The 24,090-nt window shown below is 52.3% G+C and overlaps 8 protein-coding genes and 1 non-coding gene across 9 annotated transcripts; 4 read left to right on the forward strand and 5 right to left on the reverse strand.

Moving 5' to 3' along the window:
* Positions 1 to 622: 622 nt before the first annotated feature.
* Positions 623 to 4,516, forward strand: ASPACDRAFT_41580 (uncharacterized protein; the record flags this gene model as incomplete). The annotated part of the gene is made up of 2 exons (XM_020200960.1): positions 623 to 653; positions 717 to 4,516. The coding sequence occupies 2 exons, from the start codon at positions 623 to 625 to the stop codon at positions 4,514 to 4,516; spliced, it is 3,831 nt and encodes a 1,276-aa protein (XP_020057659.1).
* A 1,061-nt stretch (positions 4,517 to 5,577) lies between these two features.
* Positions 5,578 to 6,477, forward strand: ASPACDRAFT_41581 (uncharacterized protein; the record flags this gene model as incomplete). The annotated part of the gene is made up of 1 exon (XM_020200961.1): positions 5,578 to 6,477. One exon carries the CDS (start codon positions 5,578 to 5,580, stop codon positions 6,475 to 6,477), a length of 900 nt encoding a protein of 299 aa, XP_020057660.1.
* Positions 6,478 to 7,144: 667 nt separating this feature from the next.
* ASPACDRAFT_41582 (uncharacterized protein) lies at positions 7,145 to 7,716 on the reverse strand (the record flags this gene model as incomplete). The annotated part of the gene is made up of 2 exons (XM_020200962.1): positions 7,145 to 7,505; positions 7,592 to 7,716. 2 exons carry the CDS (start codon positions 7,714 to 7,716, stop codon positions 7,145 to 7,147), a joined length of 486 nt encoding a protein of 161 aa, XP_020057661.1.
* A 564-nt stretch (positions 7,717 to 8,280) lies between these two features.
* Positions 8,281 to 8,371, reverse strand: ASPACDRAFT_t122. Its single transcript has one exon. It is a non-coding gene; the product is annotated as a tRNA-Phe (tRNA).
* An 859-nt stretch (positions 8,372 to 9,230) lies between these two features.
* Positions 9,231 to 12,246, reverse strand: ASPACDRAFT_51221 (uncharacterized protein; the record flags this gene model as incomplete). Its single annotated transcript, XM_020202449.1, has 5 exons — positions 9,231 to 9,684; positions 9,872 to 10,190; positions 10,266 to 10,731; positions 11,337 to 11,646; positions 11,714 to 12,246. The coding sequence occupies 5 exons, from the start codon at positions 12,244 to 12,246 to the stop codon at positions 9,231 to 9,233; spliced, it is 2,082 nt and encodes a 693-aa protein (XP_020057662.1).
* An 842-nt stretch (positions 12,247 to 13,088) lies between these two features.
* On the reverse strand, positions 13,089 to 14,138 carry ASPACDRAFT_25678 (FPP/GGPP synthase family protein; the record flags this gene model as incomplete). The annotated part of the gene is made up of 2 exons (XM_020199356.1): positions 13,089 to 13,727; positions 13,845 to 14,138. 2 exons carry the CDS (start codon positions 14,136 to 14,138, stop codon positions 13,089 to 13,091), a joined length of 933 nt encoding a protein of 310 aa, XP_020057663.1.
* A 962-nt stretch (positions 14,139 to 15,100) lies between these two features.
* Positions 15,101 to 16,760, reverse strand: ASPACDRAFT_115972 (uncharacterized protein). The gene has a single exon (XM_020195949.1). The coding sequence runs from the start codon at positions 16,428 to 16,430 to the stop codon at positions 15,210 to 15,212; it is 1,221 nt and encodes a 406-aa protein (XP_020057664.1). The 5' UTR covers positions 16,431 to 16,760; the 3' UTR covers positions 15,101 to 15,209.
* Positions 16,761 to 19,459: 2,699 nt separating this feature from the next.
* On the forward strand, positions 19,460 to 19,980 carry ASPACDRAFT_41586 (uncharacterized protein; the record flags this gene model as incomplete). Its single annotated transcript, XM_020200963.1, has 2 exons — positions 19,460 to 19,547; positions 19,601 to 19,980. The coding sequence occupies 2 exons, from the start codon at positions 19,460 to 19,462 to the stop codon at positions 19,978 to 19,980; spliced, it is 468 nt and encodes a 155-aa protein (XP_020057665.1).
* Positions 19,981 to 20,422: 442 nt separating this feature from the next.
* Positions 20,423 to 22,204, forward strand: ASPACDRAFT_51223 (uncharacterized protein; the record flags this gene model as incomplete). Its single annotated transcript, XM_020202450.1, has 5 exons — positions 20,423 to 20,437; positions 20,627 to 20,759; positions 20,863 to 20,969; positions 21,074 to 21,711; positions 21,775 to 22,204. The coding sequence occupies 5 exons, from the start codon at positions 20,423 to 20,425 to the stop codon at positions 22,202 to 22,204; spliced, it is 1,323 nt and encodes a 440-aa protein (XP_020057666.1).
* Between the last annotated feature and the right edge of the window lie 1,886 nt (positions 22,205 to 24,090).

The raw sequence follows: 24,090 nt of genomic DNA on the forward strand, positions 1-24,090 counted from the left end.
AGGCTTGATCAGGCGTTGCGCCAGGCCAACCTGCGGAGTTTGAATTGCTTCAAGCTCTTCGACATGTTGTGTCAACTCTTTCAGCCGGGCCTGCAGCGCTTCCACCTCATCTCGCCCACCGGGGTACGAGCATTTCCGACCGGCGTGAAGGCATGAAGCACAATCGGGACGCGACCTATCACATCTCTTCTTCATTCCTCGACAGCGATCGCACGCGGGGTGGGAGTTGCTCGCATTGTGAATGTTGAAGCTGGCGGGGTCTGTTGAGGGAGAGCGAAGCAGGCGAAATCGGGCACTTGAACAGGGACGACTTTTTTTGGTAATTTTAGACGGCATGTTGCCGATGTGGAGATGGAAGGTCAGCCTCGTGGGAGGAAGCGATATGGTAGATGAGTGGGGAGATAACGCCTGTCGCTATCAAGCGGGCGGATGGTGTCATTTGCTGCTGATCGGAGTTCTCCCGAAACTACCCCGACTCGAGTCATGAAAGGCACAATGAGAAGTGCATGAGTACTTAACTCAGAAGAACGAAAAGCGACATCTCTGCTGATGATAGCTCCGGCCAATTCTCTTCTCGAAAGAGAAGTTGCGCGATACCACCGTTGATATTTACCACGTCATCATGCACTCCCCCGACATCAACATTGCGATTGGTGCGAATACAATGTTTCAGTCCTGTGTATGGCTCAAGTCAGAAAGCTAACCAATGCGTTCAGATCGCGGTGGTACATTCTGCGATGTTCTGGTCCAAGTTGCAGGCCAGCCAGATCTTGTATTCAAGCTACTCTCCGAAGATCCAACCAACTATCGCGATGCCCCGACCGAGGCCATCCGGCGCGCCCTAGAAACTATTGAGGGACGTAGCATTCCCAAATCAGCCAAATTAGACGGCTCAAGGATAGCATCTTGTCGCATCGGTACTACGATCGCCACCAACGCACTTTTAGAGGGAAAAGGTGAGATATTTGCTTTCGTGGCCACCCAGGGCTTTCGAGATGTGTGCACCATCGGAGACCAGACTCGACCGAGGCTCTTCGATCTCAACGTCCGGAAGGCTACGCCGCTTCACCACAAGGCCGTAGAGGTCAACGAGAGAATCACAATCGAGGACTATGATCTCAATCCGTTCCCGCTGGACATTTCAAGGGATATTTCCGACCCTGCTCTGGTCCGAACGGCTAGTGGCGAAATTGTCCGGGTGATTCAGCCCCTAGATGTCGAAGCGGTCCGCGAGACCCTGCGCGAGCTGAAGGCAGAGGGGTATGATTCTGTAGCGATCGCGTTCATGCACTCATATCTCCATCCGGAGCACGAGGAGACAACAGCCACCTTGGCCCGCGATGTTGGCTTCAAATATGTCACCACATCAGCTGAAGTCAGCCCTGCCATCAAGTATCTCCGCCGAAGTAACTCGGTGTGCTCTGAAGCGTTTCTGTTCCCAATTGTTCAACGATATGTCACCGGCTTCGAAGATGGGTTTTCTGTTCTACCACAACGGGTTGATTTTATGTGCTCAGATGGAGGACTGCGGTCATCCCGGAAGTTTCGAGGAAACGAAGCCCTCCTTAGTGGTCCCGCTGGCGGAGTCGTTGGGATAGCGAAGACATGCTTCGATCCTAGCAATCCCACTCCCATAATCGGTTTCGACATGGGAGGGACCAGTACTGATGTCTCACGGTATGATGGAGCTTATGACTACCTCAGTGAGACGACGATAGCCGGCCGCCTTATAACTATCCCAATGTTGAACATCGCTACAGTGGCTGCTGGAGGAGGATCGATTCTCTTCGCCCGAAATGGGCTGTTTGTGGTAGGTCCCGAGAGTGCAGGGGCACATCCAGGTCCTGCGTGCTACCGCAAAGGGGGACCTTTGACTGTCACAGACGCGAACCTCTTTTTAGGGAGATTGGTGCTGTCCTCTTTCCCCTCAATCTTCGGACCGAACGCAGACCAGCCGCTTGACTATGAAGTCACGGCTCGCAAGTTTGAAGAGATCACCCGGGAAATCAACCAGCAAACGGGACAGACTCTGAGTCCGGAAGAAACGGCACTTGGCTTTTTGAATGTTGCGAACGAAACCATGAGCCGTCCGATACGAAATGCCACCGAGGCTCGCGGCTTTCATCCCGAGCACCATAATCTTGTGAGTTTTGGGGGCGCAGGCGGCCAGCACGCCTGTTCGATTGCTAGTCGGCTGGGTATCAGGCGCATTCTGATCCACAAGTACTCGTCGATCCTATCTGCGGTCGGCATTTCGAAGACAGAGTTGCAGGCAGAGGCCATCGAACCGTCTGTCGCCACTTTTGATCCATCAATCCTTCCCAATCTCAACGCTCGATTCGCTGCCTTGAAAGATAAAGTCAAGAATGAACTGATATCTCAAGGGGCGAGGGTCGAGTCAGTGCGCTTTGATGAATCTTTGAGCTTGAGGTATCAGGGGACTGACACTAATCTGACCATTTCCAAGCCGGCGAATGAGGATTACGGTACCGCGTTTCAAAAGACACATCGCCGCGAATTCGCATTCGCATTAGATCGGCCCGTGATTGTCGACGCGTTGCAAGTACGTGGGACTGGTGGAGTGGAGGGATGGCAAGCGAATTCAGCGTCGCCTTTCAAGGCTCTAGACGAGGCGAAGATCCAGCGGAAAGAAGCCAAATCACTAGGTCTGCAGAGAGTCTTCCTCGAGACATCGTGGCAGGATATCCCTTACTACACTTTGGAGGCCATTGGTCATTTCACCGTCCTAGAAGGCCCAGCGATTATTATTGACGCAACACAGACCATTTTCGTGGAACCAGACTGGGAGGCCTACATTCTTCCGGAGCACATCGTTCTCGAGGCAATCGACCGCAAGCCAGATGAAAGCTCTTGGGCAGAATCTCAGATCACAAATCCGATCCAGCTCTCCATCTTCTCCCATCGCTTTATGGCAATCGCCGAGCAGATGGGTAACACACTACAGCGGACCTCTATTTCCACCAGCATCAAAGAACGCTTAGATTTCTCCTGTGCCATATTCTCTCCAGATGGCAAGCTTGTAGCTAATGCTCCTCACATTCCCATCCACCTTGGAAGCATGCAATACGCGATCCAATACCAGCACCGTCTCTGGGAAGGCAAGCTTCGACCGGGCGATGTTCTTCTTACCAACCATCCAGAATGCGGCGGCACTCACCTCCCAGATCTCACGGTTATCAGCCCAGTCTTCAACGGCACGAACGAGACCCTAGCATTCTACGTTGCCTCACGAGGCCACCACACCGACATCGGAGGCAAGGGAATCACAGCCATGATGCCCGACTCCAAGGAGCTCTGGGAAGAAGGGCTAAACGTGCAATCCCTCAAGATCGTGGACAACGGCGTCTTCCTCGAAGACGCAGTCAGAGCAGCGTTTGAAGCTGCCGGCGACTGCCCAGGCTGCAGCCCTAGCCGGCGGATCAACGACAACATCTCTGACCTTCAAGCCCAGATCGCGTCCAATCAACGCGGTATCCTCCTCCTCCAGAACCTCTGCGACCAATTCTCTCTCCCCACCGTCCACAGTTACATGCACGGGATCCAATCCAACGCTGAAGCCGCGGTGCGCCACTTCTTCCGCACCCTGAGCGCCCAGCACCCCGCCCCGCTGACGGCAGTCGACCACTTCGACGACGGCACCCGCATTCAGGTGACCATCACGATCGACCCAACCACGGGCGGAGCTATTTACGACTTCGCGGGCACCGGCCCGCAGAGCTGGGGCAACTACAACTGCCCGATCTCCATCACACACTCGGCCGTCATCTACACGACGCGCTGCCTCATCGACGAGGACATCCCCTTGAACGACGGCTGTCTGGCGCCCATCGACATCCGCATCCCGCGGGGGTCGATCCTCCGCCCCAGCGCCTCCGTCGCCATCTGCGGCAGCACCCTGGCTAGCCAGCGCGTCATCGACACCATCCTCCGCGCTTTTGGCCGGTGCGCCGCCTTCTCCGGCTGCGCCAACAGCTTCGGCTGGGGACTCGGCGGCAAGGATCCCGTCACCGGGACGATCACCCCCGGCTGGAACTACGGGGAGACTGTGGGCGGCGGGTGCGGCGCCGGTCCCGCCTGGCACGGCGAGAGCGCCATTCAGTGCCACTCGACGAATACCAAGATCACAGACGCCGAGGTCGTGGAGAAGCGCACCCCGGTGATCGTGCGGAGACATGCGGTGAACCGCGGCACGGGTGGAAGGGGGAAGTTCCGCGGCGGGGACGGCGCTACGAGGCTGATTGAGGCGCGGGTGCCCTTGCGGTTCAGTATTCTCAGTGATCGCCGGGTGTTTGCGCCGTATGGGATGGAGGGTGGCGGGGAGGGGTCTGTGGGGACGAATTTTGTGTATAGGTGGAATGAGGGGAGGACGGGGCATGAGAAGCTGTCGTTAGGGGGGAAGGCGGCGTTGGCGTTGGAGGCCGGGGAGTTGATGGAGGTCAATAGTCCGGGTGGTGGGGGGTGGAGCGATGCTTTGGAGGGTGAAGATGATGTGTGATTGAATTATGACTCCCGAAGCTTACCTTGATCGAGAGACTTCTACTCGTTTGGTTGGTCTGGTTACAAGATACAAAGTACTAGTGATAGTTTGCTATATTTGTTTTTATAACTACTATACGCTGCTATTGAGAATTTGTATGTGACCAAAACAGTTATAAGCAGGGAGTTGCCGTAACAAGCGGGATGCTTGTACTTCTAGGGAGAGCCCTAGAGCGAAATGTTTGTCATGAGGGAGATACAGGTAACTTGCTAAGCCGGCTACTAGATAGACTACTAGATAGACTACTGGATAGACTACTGGATGGGTTACCCGATACGCTAATAAATAGCTAGTAAAATACTCGATAGCTGGCTAATCATTCCTTTGAGATTTTTTTCACATAGTAGATGATTTCTGCTTGAAAACATCTCGCCTTTGTGTATAGAAGATCCCTGGGGACTTCCAGTATATTCAAGCAATAGTGATATACGAAAGAAATGTTACATGTAGATAGCTTAGTTGATATCAGCCAGGTACCAAGAACACGACTGAATTGTTCTACATGACCTCTTCCCAAGATTTATCAATATCAAGATGTTCCAACACGCCCGTGAGATGAAGTCCACCAAGCCTCACTTCACTGCCACGTATTCACCAGGCAAGCGCAATAACACATTCCTGAAACAAATTACCAAACAAGAACCAAGGCTCTGAATCATCAAAGACGAAAGAAGAACCTCCCAGCCATATCCCACCCAGAACAGAAAGAAACACACCGACCAGCAACCCACCAACAACGAACCACAGCGAAAACCTCCACCCAACCCACACCACGACGCCCAAGCACAACCTTCCACCACTGACAACCACCAGTTCACGACGGCACCTTCCTCTCCCAGCCTTGATATTGCAGCATATAAAACCACCACCACAATCTCCCATGCCAGAATCCAACCCACAACAGTACCGTACTGTAAGCTCCCAAGGCTCACAAAAACCCCCAAAACCAAACAGCCTAACTGACTAACTGCCCTAAACCCAGAGTTCCCTTCTCCAAAACGAGAACTCCAGAAGAAAGAATGGACACCCCCATCCACCCAAACCTAACCCACCTCGCCACCCTCTCGCACCGCGCCCGCCAACGAAGCGAAGCCCGCATCAGCTGGGCCTATATCAGCGACACGCCCGCGGCCGTGGTCTGCGGGCTGTGCGGGGAGCACGAGCACATGTGCGCGGACACGCGGTTCTGGAGGTGTCCGATGGCGGCGTGTGGGCACAGCGTCTGGCACGATAGCTGCCTGGACGGGATGTTTGAGCGGGAGGCGGTGGCCGGCCGCGCGCTGGCGTTCGGGTGTCCGGCTTGTGGGACGGGGTGGTGGCTGCGGAGTGAGATGAGTGCGGAGGGGGCGCAGTTGCGCGAGGCGTGGCAGGAGATGCAAATGTTGATGCTATTGCAGGGGGTGGAGGAGATGGAGGGGTGGAGTGGGCCGGGTTCGCAGCAGGGTGGGCTGGAGGAGGGTGTGCAGCAGCAGCAGCAGCAGCAGCAGCTGGCTTTGGAGCAGGAGCGCCACCTCAGCCACCTACACCAGGAGTACAAGCTGAAAAAGCAGCAGAGGCAGCAGCAGGCTTTAGCGGAGGAGGGCCACCTCCGCCAGGCTTACCAGCAGTACCTGCTGAAGGAGCAGCAGGCTTTAGAACAGCGGGGCTTGGAGCAGCAGGGCATAGAGGAGCAGCAGCAGGATCACCTTCACCAATCTCACCAGCAGTACCAGCAGAAGCAGCAGCAGCAGCAGGGTTCAGAGCAGCAGCATCATACCCACCAGCTCTACCAGCAGTACCAGCAGGGCTTAGAGCAGCAGGACATAGAGCGACAATATCACACCCATCAGCTCTACCATCTAAAGCAGCAACAGCAGCAACAGCTACAGCAGAGTTTCATTCCGCTGCTACAGCCAGAAAGTTCGGGTGAAGACACCTGAGAGCTACTTGTCGGTCCTTGATGGTTTATTATTTTCTTCCTGTCTTCACCGTTGACCTCAAGACCTTTTGAGCGATGATTTCAAATAAACTTCCGTCCTCATTCGATTTACATCTCTTAGTAAATCGATTTGATCCCATATTGAATTTGCTTCCAAAGCATTGATAATTGTTTTTTGTTTTTTTTGTCTTTGGTTCTTGTTTTTCTTTTGGCAGCAATTGTTTGCGTGTAGAAGGTATTTTTGACCCACCATCGGTGTATCAAATCTTGTGAAGCTGGTATACCAGGTCATTCACAATGCTGTAGACAACTATCGTGATAGAGAGAAAGATTCTCTAAGCCCATCAGCCTCAGTAAGTATTTCAAATGACAGGTTTAGTGTAAGAAATGCATTGATTCAACGGTCTTTCGGCTTGCGTTAAGAAAAGCATCCACCGTACTAGAAGGTTGACGATATACATCCAGTGGCAGAGATGCGCCAGCTTAGTTATTTCGCAGATCTCAAGTTATAACTCATGAGGAAACAGATTCCAAGGCTCAAAAGACCTGTCGCTTACAGCGAACCGATGCCAGAACACCTAAAACGGTTGTTGGAGTAAAAAGTCATGATTTCTTGATTGATATCACTAGCTGAAGGATTTGTGGGTGAGTTTGCCTCGTAGAACACTTCACACGCTGTGGCTGGCTGTATTAACCAACACTGACATTCCCCTGTAGAGGACTGCTAAAGCTTTACGCCCAAAACTCTCCTGCACAGTTGAGTTGCGCATGGTCGCCTTTTCGAACCGGAAGATAATGTCTGTTTTGTGGGAAAGTATTCGTGTATGAGAAGTATGAGGATTCAGACGATAATAGATCGTGAGCACGACCTTGGCCATGTGCTTGCCACCGTAAGGGTAATTGAGGGCATCCTTGGCGATGTCAAAGGAGAAACGACTCTCGTCCAATAACGGCGTCAGGCGAATAGCCTTCTCGTCCAGGAAGTTGCACAAGTCCTGCAGCTCAGACTTGGAGCCAGGAATCAATCCTCTATGCTCAAACCCGCCGATGAGTCAATCTTGCCCAAGCAGCGGTGGTCGTAAGTAATGAAAGTTGTAGTCAGGCACAAGACCAACCTTAGGATCGCGCTCTTCTTCAGCACGGGCTCGAGGACATCCAGTTGCTCGATGCTCTGAAATCCTCCCAGGAACCCAACCAAGGACACAATCGATGAGAGCGTTACTGTGAGCATCAGAGGCATCCAGAGGCGGGCAATATGGAACGATCTCTTAAGCCTTGGTGATTGTTGACGGTTATGAACATGCGAAGCAATCTGGTTACCGCGTTGGATTACGTGGATAGATTACTCGGGAACGCCGACCATTAAGGTTACACCGGTCAGGCAAAAGAATATCAAGACACTGAACCAGCCGGTCTTCTGCGCCGATGGATACTGAATCCTGTCATCTGCAACCTGCTGGCTGGTCTATATTGTAGATAATGTGTACCCTCATAACTATGCCAATGGGAAGAGCCTATTGCACAGTTCGGCAAATTATATATCTATGTCAATTTACAGAACCTCTACGCTATCAATTTCATGGTGGGTTTCTGCCCCAGGTCAACAGCACACTCTCCTTCACAATCCCGTGGGTGTGTACCAATAATAATTTATCTCTCTCCACATGTCAGTTCATCGTTTGGGGTTGAAACTGGTACCGGCGAGATGTTGCAGTGGGATGATGATCTACCCAAGCATACAAGAATCACGGCGGACCCACTTTCGAAGACCCACATTACAGCGAAAAAGAAAAAAAAAGGAGAATGGGACGAGCCGGGCTTGAACCGGCCACCTTCAGATTTACGGCCGAAGTTTGTGCTTCAGTCTGACGCGCTCCCAGATGCGCCATCGTCCCGATTGTTGAAGGTTTGGATAGCTTTGTGTAATATGACTGAAAACAAAAATGAGCCCGGTCCCTACGGAACAGTTGACGTAGGCCCAGGCGCATCGGACTCAAAGCCACCTCTAGGGCCTTCACTCGGACATGCCGGCCCTTTCGCTTCTTTTCGAGACTGTACAATATTTGTTCGAAGAGTTGAATCCTCGGTACGCCGTTGGTGGCTTGGAAGATTCCTTTTGTTCTTCGCTTCCAGGATACCACGCGTAATTAGCGGTAGAGCAGGAAGACGAGGACGCGGCAGGCTGCGTCGGGGACCCGTCAATCTGCGTTGCAGGGAAATGGTGTCTCCAAGCAGAATAGACTTTGTCACATTTCCGAGTGACTGAAAATTTGTAAGGCACTTATGAATGATAGTCTTGGAAAACCATTCGATAAAACCAGTTCACCATTAACTGCCGGATATAAGCACATTGTCTTTGTTCCGCATAATGGTTTAAAGGAACGGTCATATGCTGGGGCTAGTGCTTTGTCGTCACCTGCTACTCGTCGTGTGGGGAGCCAGACTTTTTTCCGGAGTGCAAGAGTATGCTATTCTTGTTGGTATGAACCTTCCAGGAACTGAGGTCTCGGCCTGAATATAACTCTTGGTGTGGGTTCGTTATCCACGTCAAGGATAAGAATTATGAGGCTGTGCTTCGATGATTGCCTTGGTGAGCCTGAGACTCATTGGTGGTTGTAGCTGCACTAATACAGACATGCTTGACGCCGGAGGCTACCGTAGGTAAGAAGTCTGAATAGATTGTAGTCAGCCTTGTATAGACTTATTTCGACACGAAATGGTGTTGTACCGTAATACTTCAATATTCTACGCCAGTCAATCCTTGGACACCCAATCCTCAAACGCAGCCTCGCAGTCCCGAATCACATCCAGGCCCAACGTCTGTCTCATTGAGAAAGAGAAGAGCCAACTCCAGTCGCTCTCGCGCGTGACGCCCATATACCCCAGAAAGAAGTCGCGGAGCCTTTGGACAACCCCGTCTGCGAAATGGAGGAGGAACCGGTTGATGCGCGCAGCCCGCACATTGCGTGTTGTACGTCCTTTTCGGAGTCGTTCGTAAAGCTTCAGGATCGACGCAATGCTGTCTGCGGTGGACATCTCTTTCGCCTCGGATCTGGATTGCGATAGATGACTCTGCAAGAGCCCGAGAAGTCTACCGATCACGGCTCCATCTTCAACAGTCATCGCCGCTCCTTGGGCTTGATAAGGCAGGGTAGGATGACAGGCGTCGCCGAGAAGAGCCACTCGACCCTGTACTCCGGTCAGCGACCTGCACAATAGCCATCAAAAGACTCAAACCTTCGTCCATGTAGGCAGCTCTGGCAGCTGGTTCAGCTTCCACTTGTAGACCGAGGTGACTCGTGACAGAAGCTTTTCCAGTCTAGCAGCTTGTCAGCGGATGCTTCGACTATAACCCAATCCTCAATCCACCCCGCACAGAAGAAATGGAGGCGTACGTAGGATCCCACCCCGCATAACTCTCACGCATCTCCTGCACCCCGGCCTCCTCCCTCCTCTTCCCCGACGGCAAATCATCCGGCCGCAGCAAGACCAGATTGAACTCCCTCCCGCCCCTTACCGGGTAGAAGATAGTGTGCTTCCCCGGCCCGAGGTAGCTCGTAACCGCCACGCGCCGACACAGCTCCTCCACCTTCTCAGCCCGGAGAGCCTCAAGCTCCGACCTCGGAATCACCGCCCTATACGCCAGATCCCCAGTCTCCTGAGGCATCACTCCATCCCCACCGACGACCCACTCCCGAACCTGAGACCAGAGCCCTAGCAACACCACCGTCAGCAAACCCTCTTCTACCTGGAGTAAGACCTACAAGAAAGAAAGGAAGAAAAACAAACCATCAGCCCCCAGAACAACATCCCCGGGCACCCGCTCCCCACCCGCCAACAGCACAGCGGGACCCTCAAAATCCACCCCCTCCATCTCCACCCCCAGCCTGACTTCCACCCCGAGCCGGACAGCCTCCTCATACAGCACGCGATGATAATCCGCTCGATGGATGATCAACCACGGCGCCCCGAACTCCCTCACAATCCCCTCCCCGAAGGGCATAGACCGGAGGAGGTCGCCCGACGCGTAGCGCCGGAAATCCACGTGCTCGAGGACTTTAGCCCCTCCTTCGGTTAGAAGCTTGGGAAGAAGGCCCAGATCGCGCATGACGCGCGTGCCGTTAGGCGGGATCTGGATACCCGCGCCGGCGGTCTGCAGGTGGGGGGACTTCTCGAGGACGAGGACGTCGAGGTTTTGCTGGGTGCAGGCAATGGCGGTGGTGAGGCCGCCGAGACCGGCGCCTATGATTATTATCTTCATGGTTTATGTGTGAAATGGATTGGTGGTTTGGGATGGTTGTGGTATGATGGATGGAGAGATGGGAGGGATGGACGGATGGCAATGGCATGATGGGGGGACGGCCGGACCCGGAGCGGGAGGGAGGGACACTTGGACCACCAGCCTGGTTTCCGCTTTTCCGCCCTGTGCAGGGGGATTCCCAACTGTTTATTTACAGTACAGTACCTTGCTGTAATATACACCTTGGGAAGTAGGGTGCTGTATTACAATTCAACAGACTGGATGTGATTCACATTTATTCTCTCTTTATTTGTTCTTTTCCCGTGTCTTCCTTACTGGTGTTTTCTTAAGTACCCTTGTTTTGGGCTTGCTGCGTAAAAAGACTCTTGCGAACTACAAGCTAGCCACATTCACTACGTGTGACCACTGAGCCAGCTCGAGGTGCATTACTAGCAAACAGAGCAACAGACAAAATAAATTAGAAATAGAATAAAGAAAAAAAGAAAAACAAGAAAGAAGAAAGAGAAAGAAAGAACCTGCCGTTTGAGGCCAACCCAATCTACCATCATGGATTCTCATTCCCTTTCGACCCATCCAACCTACAAATGAGTAGCCTTAACGCCCACATAATAATGCAAGGTGATAAAGGGCCACTGCACTGCCCGGCTTCCACTGGCAAACTTCCACCCGGACACATCCACCACCTCCTGCCGCTGCAACAGCGCCGAGATCTCCTCAGGCGTCCGCGTCCGCAGACATGAGATGAGCCCATCAACCCACAATGCCAGCGCTGTCACCGGCACCACATACGTAAAGAACAGATGCACGGGCGACCACCAGTACCAGCGCAGCGTCACGAGGTACGTGAAGAAGAAAATCAGCGGGGAGCACAGGCACGTCCAGAGGTCCCGAGCGGTGATTTCGAAGATCCTTTTTGTTGTCAGTACATGTTCCCCAGTACAAACAAAAGATGAAGAAATGGGCTGAATTGGCATACACAAACGCATCCGCCTCCTCGACCGCATTCTGCAAGATCCCTTGGGCATCCTCATCCTTGAAGTGGTGGAAACAGATGTTGAAGATGCGACACTCCTTACGATCTTTGGGGGTGTAGCGCGGGGCATCCCGCGCATCCACGGCGGAAGAAATGTAGGAGATGTTGGGCTGCTTCTTGGTGATGCCCTTCCAGGCCTCAAGATGAGGAAAAAGGTCGGTGAGCAGGAATTGGACCGGCCGAGCGCTGCTGTCGCTGCCGTTGGTCTGCTCGAGGGTTCGATTGAGTTCCCGTTCGAGCAACGGGGTGGGCCCGCCGGCGCCGGCGCAGAGGTCAACGAACAGGTACGACGACACATCTGGCAGATACTCACGGATGACGGTGCAGGCCTGGGTGGCTAGGCTGCCGTGGCTCCATCCGGGGATGGACAGGTGCCAGAGCTGCGTGAGCGTGAACTGCTCGTGTTGGTGCAGCCAGCCTGGGAGCCAGGATTGGTCACCCAGTTCGTAGAATTGGATGCGGGGCCACTTGAGCATTTTGCTTGTGCTTAGGAAAGGCTTGCAGGAAATGGTCTTGGAATGGTCATGGGTAAGTTAAGAGGAGAATGAAGAGACAATAAGCTTGGGGGTGGAGGTGTTTGATAGGGAGGGCAGTGGTGCCTTCCTAGGTTTGTGGGGTTTGGTTCCGGATACCGGATGGGGGGTTCATCCTGACGTCCTTCTCCAACGGCCGCTCACCGCTTAGCATCATCCACCCACGGAGTTTACTGCCTCTCTATTGAGTCCAGTGCTCGATTGTTAGTTATCGGTACGGAAATTTGATAAGCATTATTGAGGGTTTCCATAGAACAACAGTACCTAATAATAATAAGTTTCTTTTGTGCATTGTATTTTGCATAGATACCACTAGTACTACTAGTCAATATAAAATTACACAGCAGGCGGAAAGTAACGGGATCATCTTGGATAAAGGCCGAAGTTGTGCAACGAAGCGATCATATCATTAAGATATAGGCATCTATCTTTAGGTTACCTTACTTTCTTGTGAGTCGGATTGTTGTACAACTTACTCATGACAAATTGGACTTTCAAGTTACCAATGTCACTATCGGAGGAATCTTTAAGTAAAACCAGTTCTTTTCAATTTGCATCCTGATAGGATAACTAGATCGGTAATAAAGAACAAGAAAGTTCATCGTATGGAAGGGAAATAAAAGAAAGTAATGTAGTAATCCAACAAAATACAAACACCGAGCCCCCACCGAGCCCCCACCGAGCCCACACCCACAGCCTAAACACTATGCTCCACCTCCCCTAAAACCAACCACCGGATTCCCAAAGCAGAAGATCTAACCAGAGGTATGAATCCAAGTCAACGTCTAAGCGGCCAACTTCATCAGGATCTCCCTCAAGGCAGGATTAGTAGAACCAAACGCTTTTTCAAGATCTGTGACCATCTCCATCAACTTTTCTTCCCACGCTTTGATGGCGACTTCCGTGGCTTTCATCGCGCCGGACTTATCCAACATGGCCAAGACCTTCATCTTGTCCTCATATTCCATACCACCCGTCCTGTACTTCAGCCGACCAAAAAGCTCCAAAAGGGGCCTCTTGAACACGTAGTTCATCTCACAACACATGACCACAGGATAGCTAAACTTGCCTTCGTCAAGGTCCTCACAAAAGCCTTTCTGGGCGGTATAGGATGTATCCTTGAGATTACGGTAGTCGTCGCGGACCTGAAAGTATAGTCCGAGGTCGTGCATGAAGCGATCGAAATTCTCTACCAGCGACTTCTGCTCCTCCTGCGGGTGTTGGTTAGCAGGAAGGAGGGCGGCTCCCGAGCCGGCGAGGCAGAACATCAGTCTCGACATCAACTGAAACAGCGCTCCGGTCTTGCCGGCGACCATCTCCAGGTACTGCTCGCGAGTTGGGCAATAGTTCTGATTCTTCCAATGGAGATCCCAAGACTGGCCGGTGAACAGGGATTTAAGGCCTGTATGCATTATCTCCTGGGCCTGGTGGGATTGAGCTTCAATGGAGCAGGGGTACGAGGTGATGGGAGGAGTTATGATTTCGTTCTGAGCCTCAGTCTGGGCCTGAGCCTGATCCTGTTCACGAATCAACAGATCGACCTTCCTGAAAGTTTCGACAATCATGAACGTCGCGGTGTTGGTGGACTGGCCTACGCCGAAGACCACATGGGTAGCCGCCTGACCCCGGCGCATGGGAGATTGGTCTTGTATGTCGTCCAGGATTAGAGACGCATTGTGAAGCTGGTTCACAACTCCAGTCAAACCTGCGAGCATCGCCGCGGGCAAGTGAAACCAGACGTTGAGCGCCACGAGCAGCATCGCCCGGACATTCTTGCTGGGCAGGCTCGAGATGTAATCTTTTGGGGCGTCGAGGGCCTGAGTGTTCGCGTCCATTTTTTAGACTGTTTGCCGTTTGGGATGGGGCTCGTTTGCGGACTTTCGGGCGTAATGGTTGGGCCTTGGGCGTACGCTCGTGGTTTGTGCTTTATGCGGATCTTCTGTGAGATGTACTGTTAGCTGTGCTGTCTGGTCTGATAGTTTTCTGCATGCATCGTCCTTATTTCTTATGCGTTAGGAACGTGAGAATTTACTCAGGGCTTCAGGGACGCACGTAAGGTGATTTATGAAATTCGTGGACAGATGCTTCCTTACTTGTAGGTATAACTGCTGTCAAGATGTTCTTTGGTTGGTGTGAATCTCTGCCTGATACTCTGTGTCAGTAATGTGCTTGTCTTCTTTCTTTAGGCGTCGGAGCGTGAGGTTTTGTTTAGGATGTTGAGGATAAAGGCGAGGTCATTCTTCAAAGACCAAGGTGGATGGGTACTCACTTGTGAAGATAATCGCTTTCAACAAATCTGTTTGATGTACTTGAATATCAATCTGATGACCTCTGTCAGAAATGCAACTGAAATTCTTCTTCATGCATTGGAGTGTGAGGATTTGTTCGAGACGGTGGGGATACAGTCGGGGCAAGTTGTGAAAGTTTGAGTAGTTGTATACTTACTGGAAGTGATCAAAGTACTGTGGAGCCGTCTATTGGTCGTGATAGAACGTCTATCTGATACTCTTTATCAGAGAGAGTAAGGCTCAGAACCTTTGGAATAACTAAAAATGCTGTAGGATGTTGGGATGAGAAGCCACAGTCTGTAAGATGAAGAGATGGCCGTATTGCGTTGCGTGGGAGATGTCTTTTACCTTGCAGCAGACACTACCCCTCGCCGACTAAGCGCAACCAAGCTGCACACATTCACTGCTAGCAAGAGTAATACTCTAAAGCACATGACTACAGCCAGGAACTTTTATGGACCAAGTACTACCTTCACTCCCGGTGAAAATGGAGAAAGTGAAAGTAACATAGTGCAGAATATGAATCAATATCCGAGTATTCAGACTAATATACAAGTTCAGCAGATCTGATTTGAGACACTCTAGATAATCTAGCTATAGAGAAAGTAAACGTCCTGCTTAGGCAGAGATGCACTGGTAGTAGTAAGGGTTGTACTGGTAGCAAGTAGCGCCCTCAACGCAAGAGGTAGCTCCGGTCCAGTTGATACCACCGCACTGGCCGTAGAGAGACTGGGCGGCGCCGCTGCTGCTGCTGGTAGTGGTGGCTCCAGAGCTGGCAGAGGGGGTCTGAGGCTCAGGGACGGCAGCAGGGGTGGTGGCGGCGGCGGCGGGAGGAGTGACGGTCACAAGGGTGGTCCAGGAGGAGGGCACCTGCACGGCGATCTGGGAGTAAGAAGAGCTGCTGCTGGGCTGGGCAATCTGAGTGTTGGCATTGGCGCTGGTAACGGCAGCAGCGGTGGTAGCAGCAGCGGCAGAAGAAGCAGCAGCGCTGGTGGTAGCCGCGGCGGCAGAGGTGGCAACAGCGCTGCCGCTACCGACAACAGCAGTTCCGGTGGAGGTAATGGCCGAAGTGGATTGGCTGACAGAGACGGCGCCGCTGTACTGGGTGGGGCCGGGGACGGCATAGGAAGACAGAGAGGTGTAGATGTTCACAACGATACCAGCCTCATCCTCAGTGTAGAGCTTGGTGCCGAGGGTACCAGCGGGCTCGTCAGTACCGGAGCCAGTGACCTGGAGGTTGAAACACTGGGGGTAGTTCTGAGCACCATCTTCAGTGCCGGCGCTGTGGAGAGCGATAAGCTCGTGGCGAAGAACATAGTTGCCAGGAGCAATGGTCGGGGGGATCTCGACCAACCAGCTGTTGTTGTTGGCGATCAGCTGGTCATCTCCCCAGGTACCGGGCACTTCGGTGTCACTGATGAGACCGACGCCGTCGATCTTGAAAAACTCAAGAGTGGTCTTATCAACCGTCTCACACTCACCGTCGCAGCGAGCGAGGTAGTCAAGGACAGGACCGTGGTGGGAATCGGGCCACGCGGTCCACTGGATGTTGATCTTGTCACCAGCCGCAACAACAATGTGGGCCTGGGCGTTGGTGGCATTCTGGTGGCAAATAATGTCATCGGTACCGTAGTCGCTGGGGGAAATGAAACCGTTGCCAGTGTTAGGAGTGGTCCAAGCCGCCACCTTAGGGGGATCGGACTCGTAGGGGAAGCTGTTGATATCGAAGCCCTCGTAGTAAACACCGTTGACGACAACGTTAGTGACGTGACCGTGTCCAGCCACACGCGTGGCAGACAGAAGAGCTGTCAAGAGGGACAAAGACTGAGCCTGACGCATTTTGACGAGATTTGTTTAGAAAAGAGTTGGAAATAAAGAGAATTGGTTTAGAGAATGGAAGTGATTGAAACTGAAAGAGTGAGCGACCCAGCGCAACGAAAGTGAGAACTTCAATCGATGAAGCCCGAAGGAAGGAATGTGATAGAGGTGGAAGTAAAGAAAGACCTGCTGATGGAGAAGAAAATGTTTCCACCGAAGAGTGGTGATGACGGTGTATTTAAGTTGTCCAAGGCATCGAAGGCGGATGGCTGTGATGGAGTAGGATAACAAACGGTCAGGAGGCTAGACCGGGACCACTACCGCACTTGGCCATTTCCGGAGGCGCCGGAGCAATTAAGGTGAGGGTGAAACTGTCGCATGACGGTTAGGGCAAGGGGCAAGTGTTTTAGGTTGGCCGCCGATGGGGTTGAGAACGAAGCTATTCCCGCACTAGGGTCTTGGCTGTCGGAGGTAAAACATGCCATTGCGGTGACAGCTTCTCGGGTTGAAATTTCTGTCCCTTTCCGTCCTGCTTCTACCGGTCGGACCAAACGCCAAATGACTTGAACAGTTTAACACTTTGCTTGAGAAGAGAACTGATGTTCACTTTGACTCACGAACTGTTGCATGAACTGCCGTGACGGCACAAACAGGCTGGCCAGCAGTGGAGAAGAGTTTCGCGTGCGCACCCAATAGTTCTCGCGGACTATGCCCTAGCTCCGAAGCTTCAGACGACTCGGAATCAAGGTGGTCCCAGCTTCAACTAGATTAGGCCTTGTTCTGCGCCCCTTCCAGCCGCCAATCAAGACCCCTCGCCTTTTTGACCCAGCGCAGTTTCTGCAGTATACCAGTCCCTGCTAAATTTCCCAACACCTCAGGTCTATCCGAGCACCCGAGTTAAGCCTCCAATCGCAATCAAAGTAAGATGTGTATGTAGTCTCTGCCACGCGGTAGTCGAGCCAACGGACTTTATCCGGCCTCGGTGTTTTACTCCTAGAGAGTTGCCCCACAGTCGACTCGGACACGCCAGTGGACATGTGTGATAGGTAGACATTCATGAGCATTACCGTCGTCCGTGATGCAGTTGCGTGTTGTGGTTGCAGGTCTCGATCGTATAATTGGAGGTCAAATGATGACCGGTCGTTCAAGCATGCTTAACAACCATACAACTGAATCAGGTTCTTGGTCACGAGTGAAGCAGCCTGCCAGAGCCAAGTAATTGGGTCAACTGTGCCAAATACCTTCGGGTCTTCATTCTCAAGGCCCGGACGTTATCGATAACTCCGTTTGACAGATGCGTGCGGCCCCGGCACTCAGCTTTGAGAAGCCTACAACACACAAAGCGAATGTGCTCCAGAGCGGCGTATCTGCTGACACAGACTAGCCTGATTTTGGTCTTCGATTTGCTTTATGGGACTTCTACTCAAACAATTTGCGATTTTCGAAAGGCGGTCGATGACAGAGTCTTCCGTACAGACAAAGCAGAGGCTCACGGACCATTACTCGGGCGCCTAGGCAGGACAACGCACACTCATCAGCGCCAAGAAGTATAAAGGGCTCCGACACTTGCATGATGAAGGACTCCTAGCTCAATCACGGGCAGATCGGTCAGTGTTCTTGGGGGCTCCATTGAGCGACCACGTCTAACCGCTGAATTTCCAGTCCCAGTATGTGGCCTACGTGATAGATGCAGGGAGGTGTGTTCAAAAGAAGACAAAAGGCCGACGAGAAATCCTATCATGCGGAGACGGTCAATACAGGAAAAGGAAAATAGAACGTCGTGATCAAAGAGAGGGAAGAGATTGAGGGATTTTGAAGTGGTAGCAAAAGTCCGCAGAGTGTTTGACCTTCCATCTTAAGCCGGTCACTTGACTTTCGGTCACATGCTGATGCTCTCTTTCCCACCAACACGCCTTCCAGAACATCTTGAACTGGACAATCCTCTTCTTCTGTCATGCGGAGCACTCTGGGTATATTGAGCTTGGCGAGATAGAAGCCATGGCTTTGGTCCTAGGGAGGATGCAAATGGGTAAGCCCCGAAGGTTTGTTCCACAGCGCACACCACAACTACTCTCGCCGCTTATCGGTCCCTCTTATTACCGGCTCAGTGTTGCTTACTGACGCTATCCAGTCATCAGACCTATTCTCTTTCCTAGTGGATGACAGCACAATCCTCCTCCTCGAAGATGAACGTCTCGACCACGGTTCGTCTAAAAATATACGAGACTATGCCGGTCGGCCGAATCTGAGAAATACAACACAGCGACTGCAAAGGCCGACGGTACCGTTAGCGAGGCACTCGAGCTGTACAATCAAACGAGCCTCTTCGACGACTGGAAATACTATACCTGTATATACTCAAACTCAAAGGCAGGGCGACATGGGCGGAATAGTTGTTGCGCATCATCGCAAGGAATCCCTATGACAAGGGTCTTAGCGACGGTTTCTGAATGGCCTGGATATAGTTTGCGCTCCAGTAGTATGATTGGAGGACTCTTGGGACGATGTCACAACTAGATTACTGACGAGCCACGGTCGCCTACCTTGGCACGGCTGTCGCTTCAAGGCACTCGGACCGAAATATATAGACGAAACCTTCCACTATACGACGACCACAGTACACGAACAAATCATACTTAGTTCAAACGATCAAGAACAAAGAGCATGTTCAACGCTTGCTGCAGCGCTTCCCCTATCATGATGGCCAGGCCTGATGCAAGCCGACGACTTCGGCACCTGAACTACGCAGATTGTGTCACAGCCGTCATTTCCCATGCGCCGCGTCAAACCTGCAGGGGCATCCGCCAACCACGGCACTGCACGACCCAGCCCGCAGGCTCCACCAAAGCCTGTTTTGGAGGATTAAGTCATGTCAGCCTTATGAGCATATGACATCACGGCCAGGGGCACCCCACTTCATGGCTGCTCAATGTCAACAAGCGCTACTTATTTTTTTTCTCCTTCTTCCTGACTCTTCTTGTCCTGTAAAGAAAGATTGTCTTCAGAAGACAATTTCAGAGACCTGCGCATATTGTGCATTAACCTCTAGAATGGCACAAGGCAAGCCCTCCGCCATGCACTACGAGATAGACCTCCACCAAATGCCTATCGTCGATAACCTCCCCACCTCGCTGGAAGGTACGTGCGCCTGCTACCTCCGCAACCACCGGGCCCTTCGCTAACCAGCAAAGAAGACAACCAAGAATGCATCATCTGCTTCGAAGACCTCGATTCCATCAAATCGTACCGCCAATTACCCTGCCAGCACTTCTTCCATCAACCATGCATCGACGACTGGCTGAAGCGGCCGAACCCAAGCTGTCCAATCTGCCGACGCACGTTCGAGCACCTGCGTCGACCCTGCAAGACCTCCACAAGCCATGTTCCCGTCGTCGTCAATAGTAGCTGGGCCACCGTCAGTCCTCTACCGCGATACCTGCTGGTCGTAGGACCCAGCCCCGGAGCACCCGAACTCACTGTCCCGGCCATCAGTACGGAGCCACGCGAGCCCCCGCGACAGTCGGTCCGGGCGTGGTGCAAGAGAAAGTTAAAGGTTGGACGTGTTGCTTGAGCGGTGCTGTTGAGCTTGCTGCGGCGGGGGCAGCCTTTATGGTTTCTTTTACATGGCGTTCGGGGGGTCATGATTATGATGATGGTTGCTTTTACTGTTTGGAATGATGCGCTGATCGACATTCTTCTGATTCCCTGTTTTTAACCCGTTAGATTCCCACTTCTGTTCAATCCTACTTTCATGAATGTTAAAGTCGCATATCCAGCCACTAAATCACAACTCGTCGCTTAAGCAGATCCATTCCTCTATGCTACTGATGGTTTATGGCACTACTGTCAATAAAATGTGGATCTCAGTTCACAATACATTGGGATGTCGGAGAATTTACCCGTCGACATGTCTGCCGGCGAGCCACATACCTGAGCATGCAAGGGGAGGGGATGATGTAGGATCCGGTAGTAGTTCAACAATATTCCCACCTCCTATTCATATTTATACCATCATGGGCCGTTCCCCCGTAAGCCTGGCTTCTGGAGTAGCTCAATTGACTTTGCTCTCCAGGGGGGCTGATAGGCGCACCATGTCCCGAGCGCGGACCAACTCAGCAATGGAGCAGCCGGACCCAACTACCACCACCACCACCAACAAACAACCTCCCCTTTTACTTCCACCCAACCCACCGGTGTCAGCTATCCCCGACACGGAGAAGCAAGACGCGCAAGCGCAGTCAAGCTCCGCACAATGCATCGACGACCCGCCCCCGGACGGTGGCCTCGCCGCATGGTCCGTCGTCTTCGGGGCGTGGTGCGCCATGTTCTGCAGCTTCGGCTGGATCAATAGTATGCCTACCATGCACCCACATCCACACACTATCCCAGCATACACCAACACACCTCTGGACCCGAAACCACAGCGACACCAGAGTCACTGACAGCCAAAAAGGCATAGGAACCTTCCAAACCTACTACACGACCACCCTCCTCCCCCAGTACGCACCGAGCACGATCGCCTGGATCCCTTCCCTAGAAGTATTCTTCATGTTCTTCATGGTTTGTCTCGTTTGCTCCCCTTCCTTACCCTTCTAGCCTAGCGAGATAAGTCTTCAACACTCCACCTACCCACATCCACTAACCACAATCCAACCCCCCCGCAGGGCCCAATTGTAGGCTACCTTAGCGATACGCACGGCACTCGCCCCGTCATCCTCACGGGCTCTGCCCTGCACATCATCGGCCTCCTCATGACCTCCCTCGCGACCCAGTACTACCAGATCCTGCTGGCCCAGGGCGTGTGCAGCGCCATGGGCATATGCGCCATCTTCCAGCCGGCCATGAGCGTAATCCCCAGCTGGTTCCGGAGGCGCCGGGGCGCTGCGTACGGAATCATCGCGTCGGGGTCGAGTGTCGGGGGCATCGTGTTCCCGATTATGACGCGCAGGTTGGTCGTGCAGGTGGGGTTTGGGTGGGCAATGCGGGTGGCGGCGTTCTTGATTTTGGGCTTGTTGGGGGTGATATGTTTGACAATTAGGGATCGGGGTGCGGGGAGGGGGAGGGTGAATGGTGGTGAGGGTTCATATGGAAAGGATGGGAGGATCGAGAAGAGAAAGAATATGGATCGCGAGGCGGTGTTGCGTCCCTGGCGGGAGGTCAAGATGCGCTTTCTCGTGGCGGGGTTCGTGTTGCTCACGTTCGGGGTGTATATCCCCACCAACTTCGTGGAGACGGCTGCGATCAAGAGCGGGATGAGGCTGGAGTTGGCGCAGTATGTCGTGCCCATGTTGAATGCGGGGAGGTATGTATCACCACCCCATCCTCTCGCCACAGCAGCAGAAGATGCTAATAGCCGACGAAACAGCCTCCTCGGCCGCATGGCTGCGGGTTTCCTCTCCGATAAAGTCGGCGTCTACAACATATTCCTGCTGGTCTGCACCATCACCGGGATTCTGATCCTCGGGCTCTGGATCCCGGCCACGACCGACGCGGCGAATATCGCCTTCGCGGTGCTGTACGGCGTCACGTCTGGCGCGTACTTCTCGCTTCCGCCGGCCCTCGTCGCGAAACTGGCCCCTCTCCCGGAGATCGGGTACTGGACCGGTGTGCTCTACCTCTTCTCCTCGATCGGGGGGTTGACAACCAACCCGATCGCGGGGGCAATTTTGGCGCAGGACAATGGGTCCTACACGGGAATGAAAATCTTTTCGGGCTTGCTCTTGCTGGCGGGAACGATGCTGGTCTTGGTAACGAGGATCCGAGAGACAGGGTGGGTTTTGAGGGCCAAGTTCTAGGGTTAGATATTGTGTGGTGTTTGCCGGGTGGGTATGCTGTTGATGGATTTTCTCGATGTAAAAAGTCTCTCCATGGATACTGAGCGAATGGTATATACAGTGATCTCAGTTGTGTCCGCTGAGGAATCGAATGAATATACATACTAACAAAGCATGTCCCGTTTCCTTTTGTTGGTCAAGTCAAATCTTATTATCAGGCGTGGAGCTAACCGAGCCGCTGCACTACCCCTGTAGGCTCAAGGATAGGTCCCAGTCAGCTACTCGACCTGAATATCAGGATCAGCCGGAGAAAGCGGAGTGTAGAATCGCATAAGCTAGGCCATGGCGCTTGAGAACTTAGGAGACCATTCGGTCGAAGTATTCGCGCCGACAACATCTCTCTTAGAAGATGACGCATGTCCACTCTTCCCAGCGCGACTATATCTGGCTGATAGCCCTCTCAGTAAGCGGGATGCTCTCTGTACCTCGGCTGAGCCCACCTGTAGACTTTCCAGGAGCTTCAACAGTGTTCCATCGGTGGAGGTCCGCAGATTGTGAAAGCCAACGACAAGAATAGATGAAAGGCTTTAGGAATATCGCGGCCCAAAGGTGATCCTCCTCGGTATTACTCCCGCTTCTGAATTGCTCAAAACTTCCTCAAAAGTCGTCGTTTAGGAATGAAGGAACAGAGGATATGGATCGTCTCCAGGAAGACCTTCATAAACCCGTCCTCAACATCTTGAACATGTAATTCTCGCATCCGAGGTAAGTGATTCTCAACAACCAAATTTGGCTGCCTCACGTCAGGCTCAGAGGGGGCATTGTTGCGGATGATCTGGACGCTGGCATCCAGAACGGCTTGCACGCTGTTGTTGTCTAGCTTGGAACGAAGACCATTGACTAATGACTCGTAGGCTCGCAACGTTCGATGGTAGTTAAAACGGTCAATTTGTGAACGCTTCTGTGTTTGGGACACTGTCGGCCCTTGCGACGAGCTGGCTCTTGACACATCAATGTCGCTAACACGTGCGACTCGCTTGTTTCGCGTTGTTGACGAGGTGCCGATATCAGTGGGCTTGGCATTGGATACACTGTGACAGCGAACTTGGTCAAACCCGCTGCATGAATTGATCCTCAAAGAGCCAAACAGACCTTCGCACGGAGCGCATTGTATTGATCGCCCCCCGTTTGGTTACGTTGACGCTTCATTCTGTTTTCCTTTGCGTCAATGAAAGTGCCTGACGCGTCGCGAAACACAGACCTTCCTTGTGAACACAGTTCACATGAACTTTTTTTTGTGTACACGTGGAACGTTCCCGCGGCACGTGATGCCAAGCCCTTTATATAAGCAGGAACGTTCCACACGACCCTATAAATTACTGTTTTTTATTATTGAAATTCAACTTCCTCTTATATTTCTCCAAGTTCATTACACACTTTATTTCAAGCACTTACCAAGTACTTTATAAGTACCTACCAAGTACTTTCTAGACATGGATTTTCATGAAGTTATTGAACTTAGTTCTACGGAAGAGGAATACTCAACCCAGGTAATTTCCTAAGTAGTTATCAAGTACTTAGAAATTAATTTATATCTAGGAACCGTCACCATTAACCTTTCTGACTCAGGCAAAGGCATCACCTTTAACTACTCAGTTTATAGAGTATATTGATGATCTTCCTGAGTATCCAAAAACTGCACTATGTGGATATACATATGTAGTTCCATCACATGGACTTTCAAATACTGAAGTCAGCGCTCTAATTAGTGATGTTAGTATATAACTACTTACCAACCACTTCCGAACTACTTGCTAACTGCTTAGTAGATACAGTATAATAAACGTCAAGCAAGCGGCTTAAAACGAGCAGTCTTTTCACCTTTTTCTTCAGTGTCGGGTTAAAAG

The sequence above is a fragment of the Aspergillus aculeatus genome (assembly GCF_001890905.1).
Source record: "Aspergillus aculeatus ATCC 16872 unplaced genomic scaffold ASPACscaffold_5, whole genome shotgun sequence".
In the NCBI taxonomy this organism is placed as follows: domain Eukaryota; kingdom Fungi; phylum Ascomycota; class Eurotiomycetes; order Eurotiales; family Aspergillaceae; genus Aspergillus; species Aspergillus aculeatus.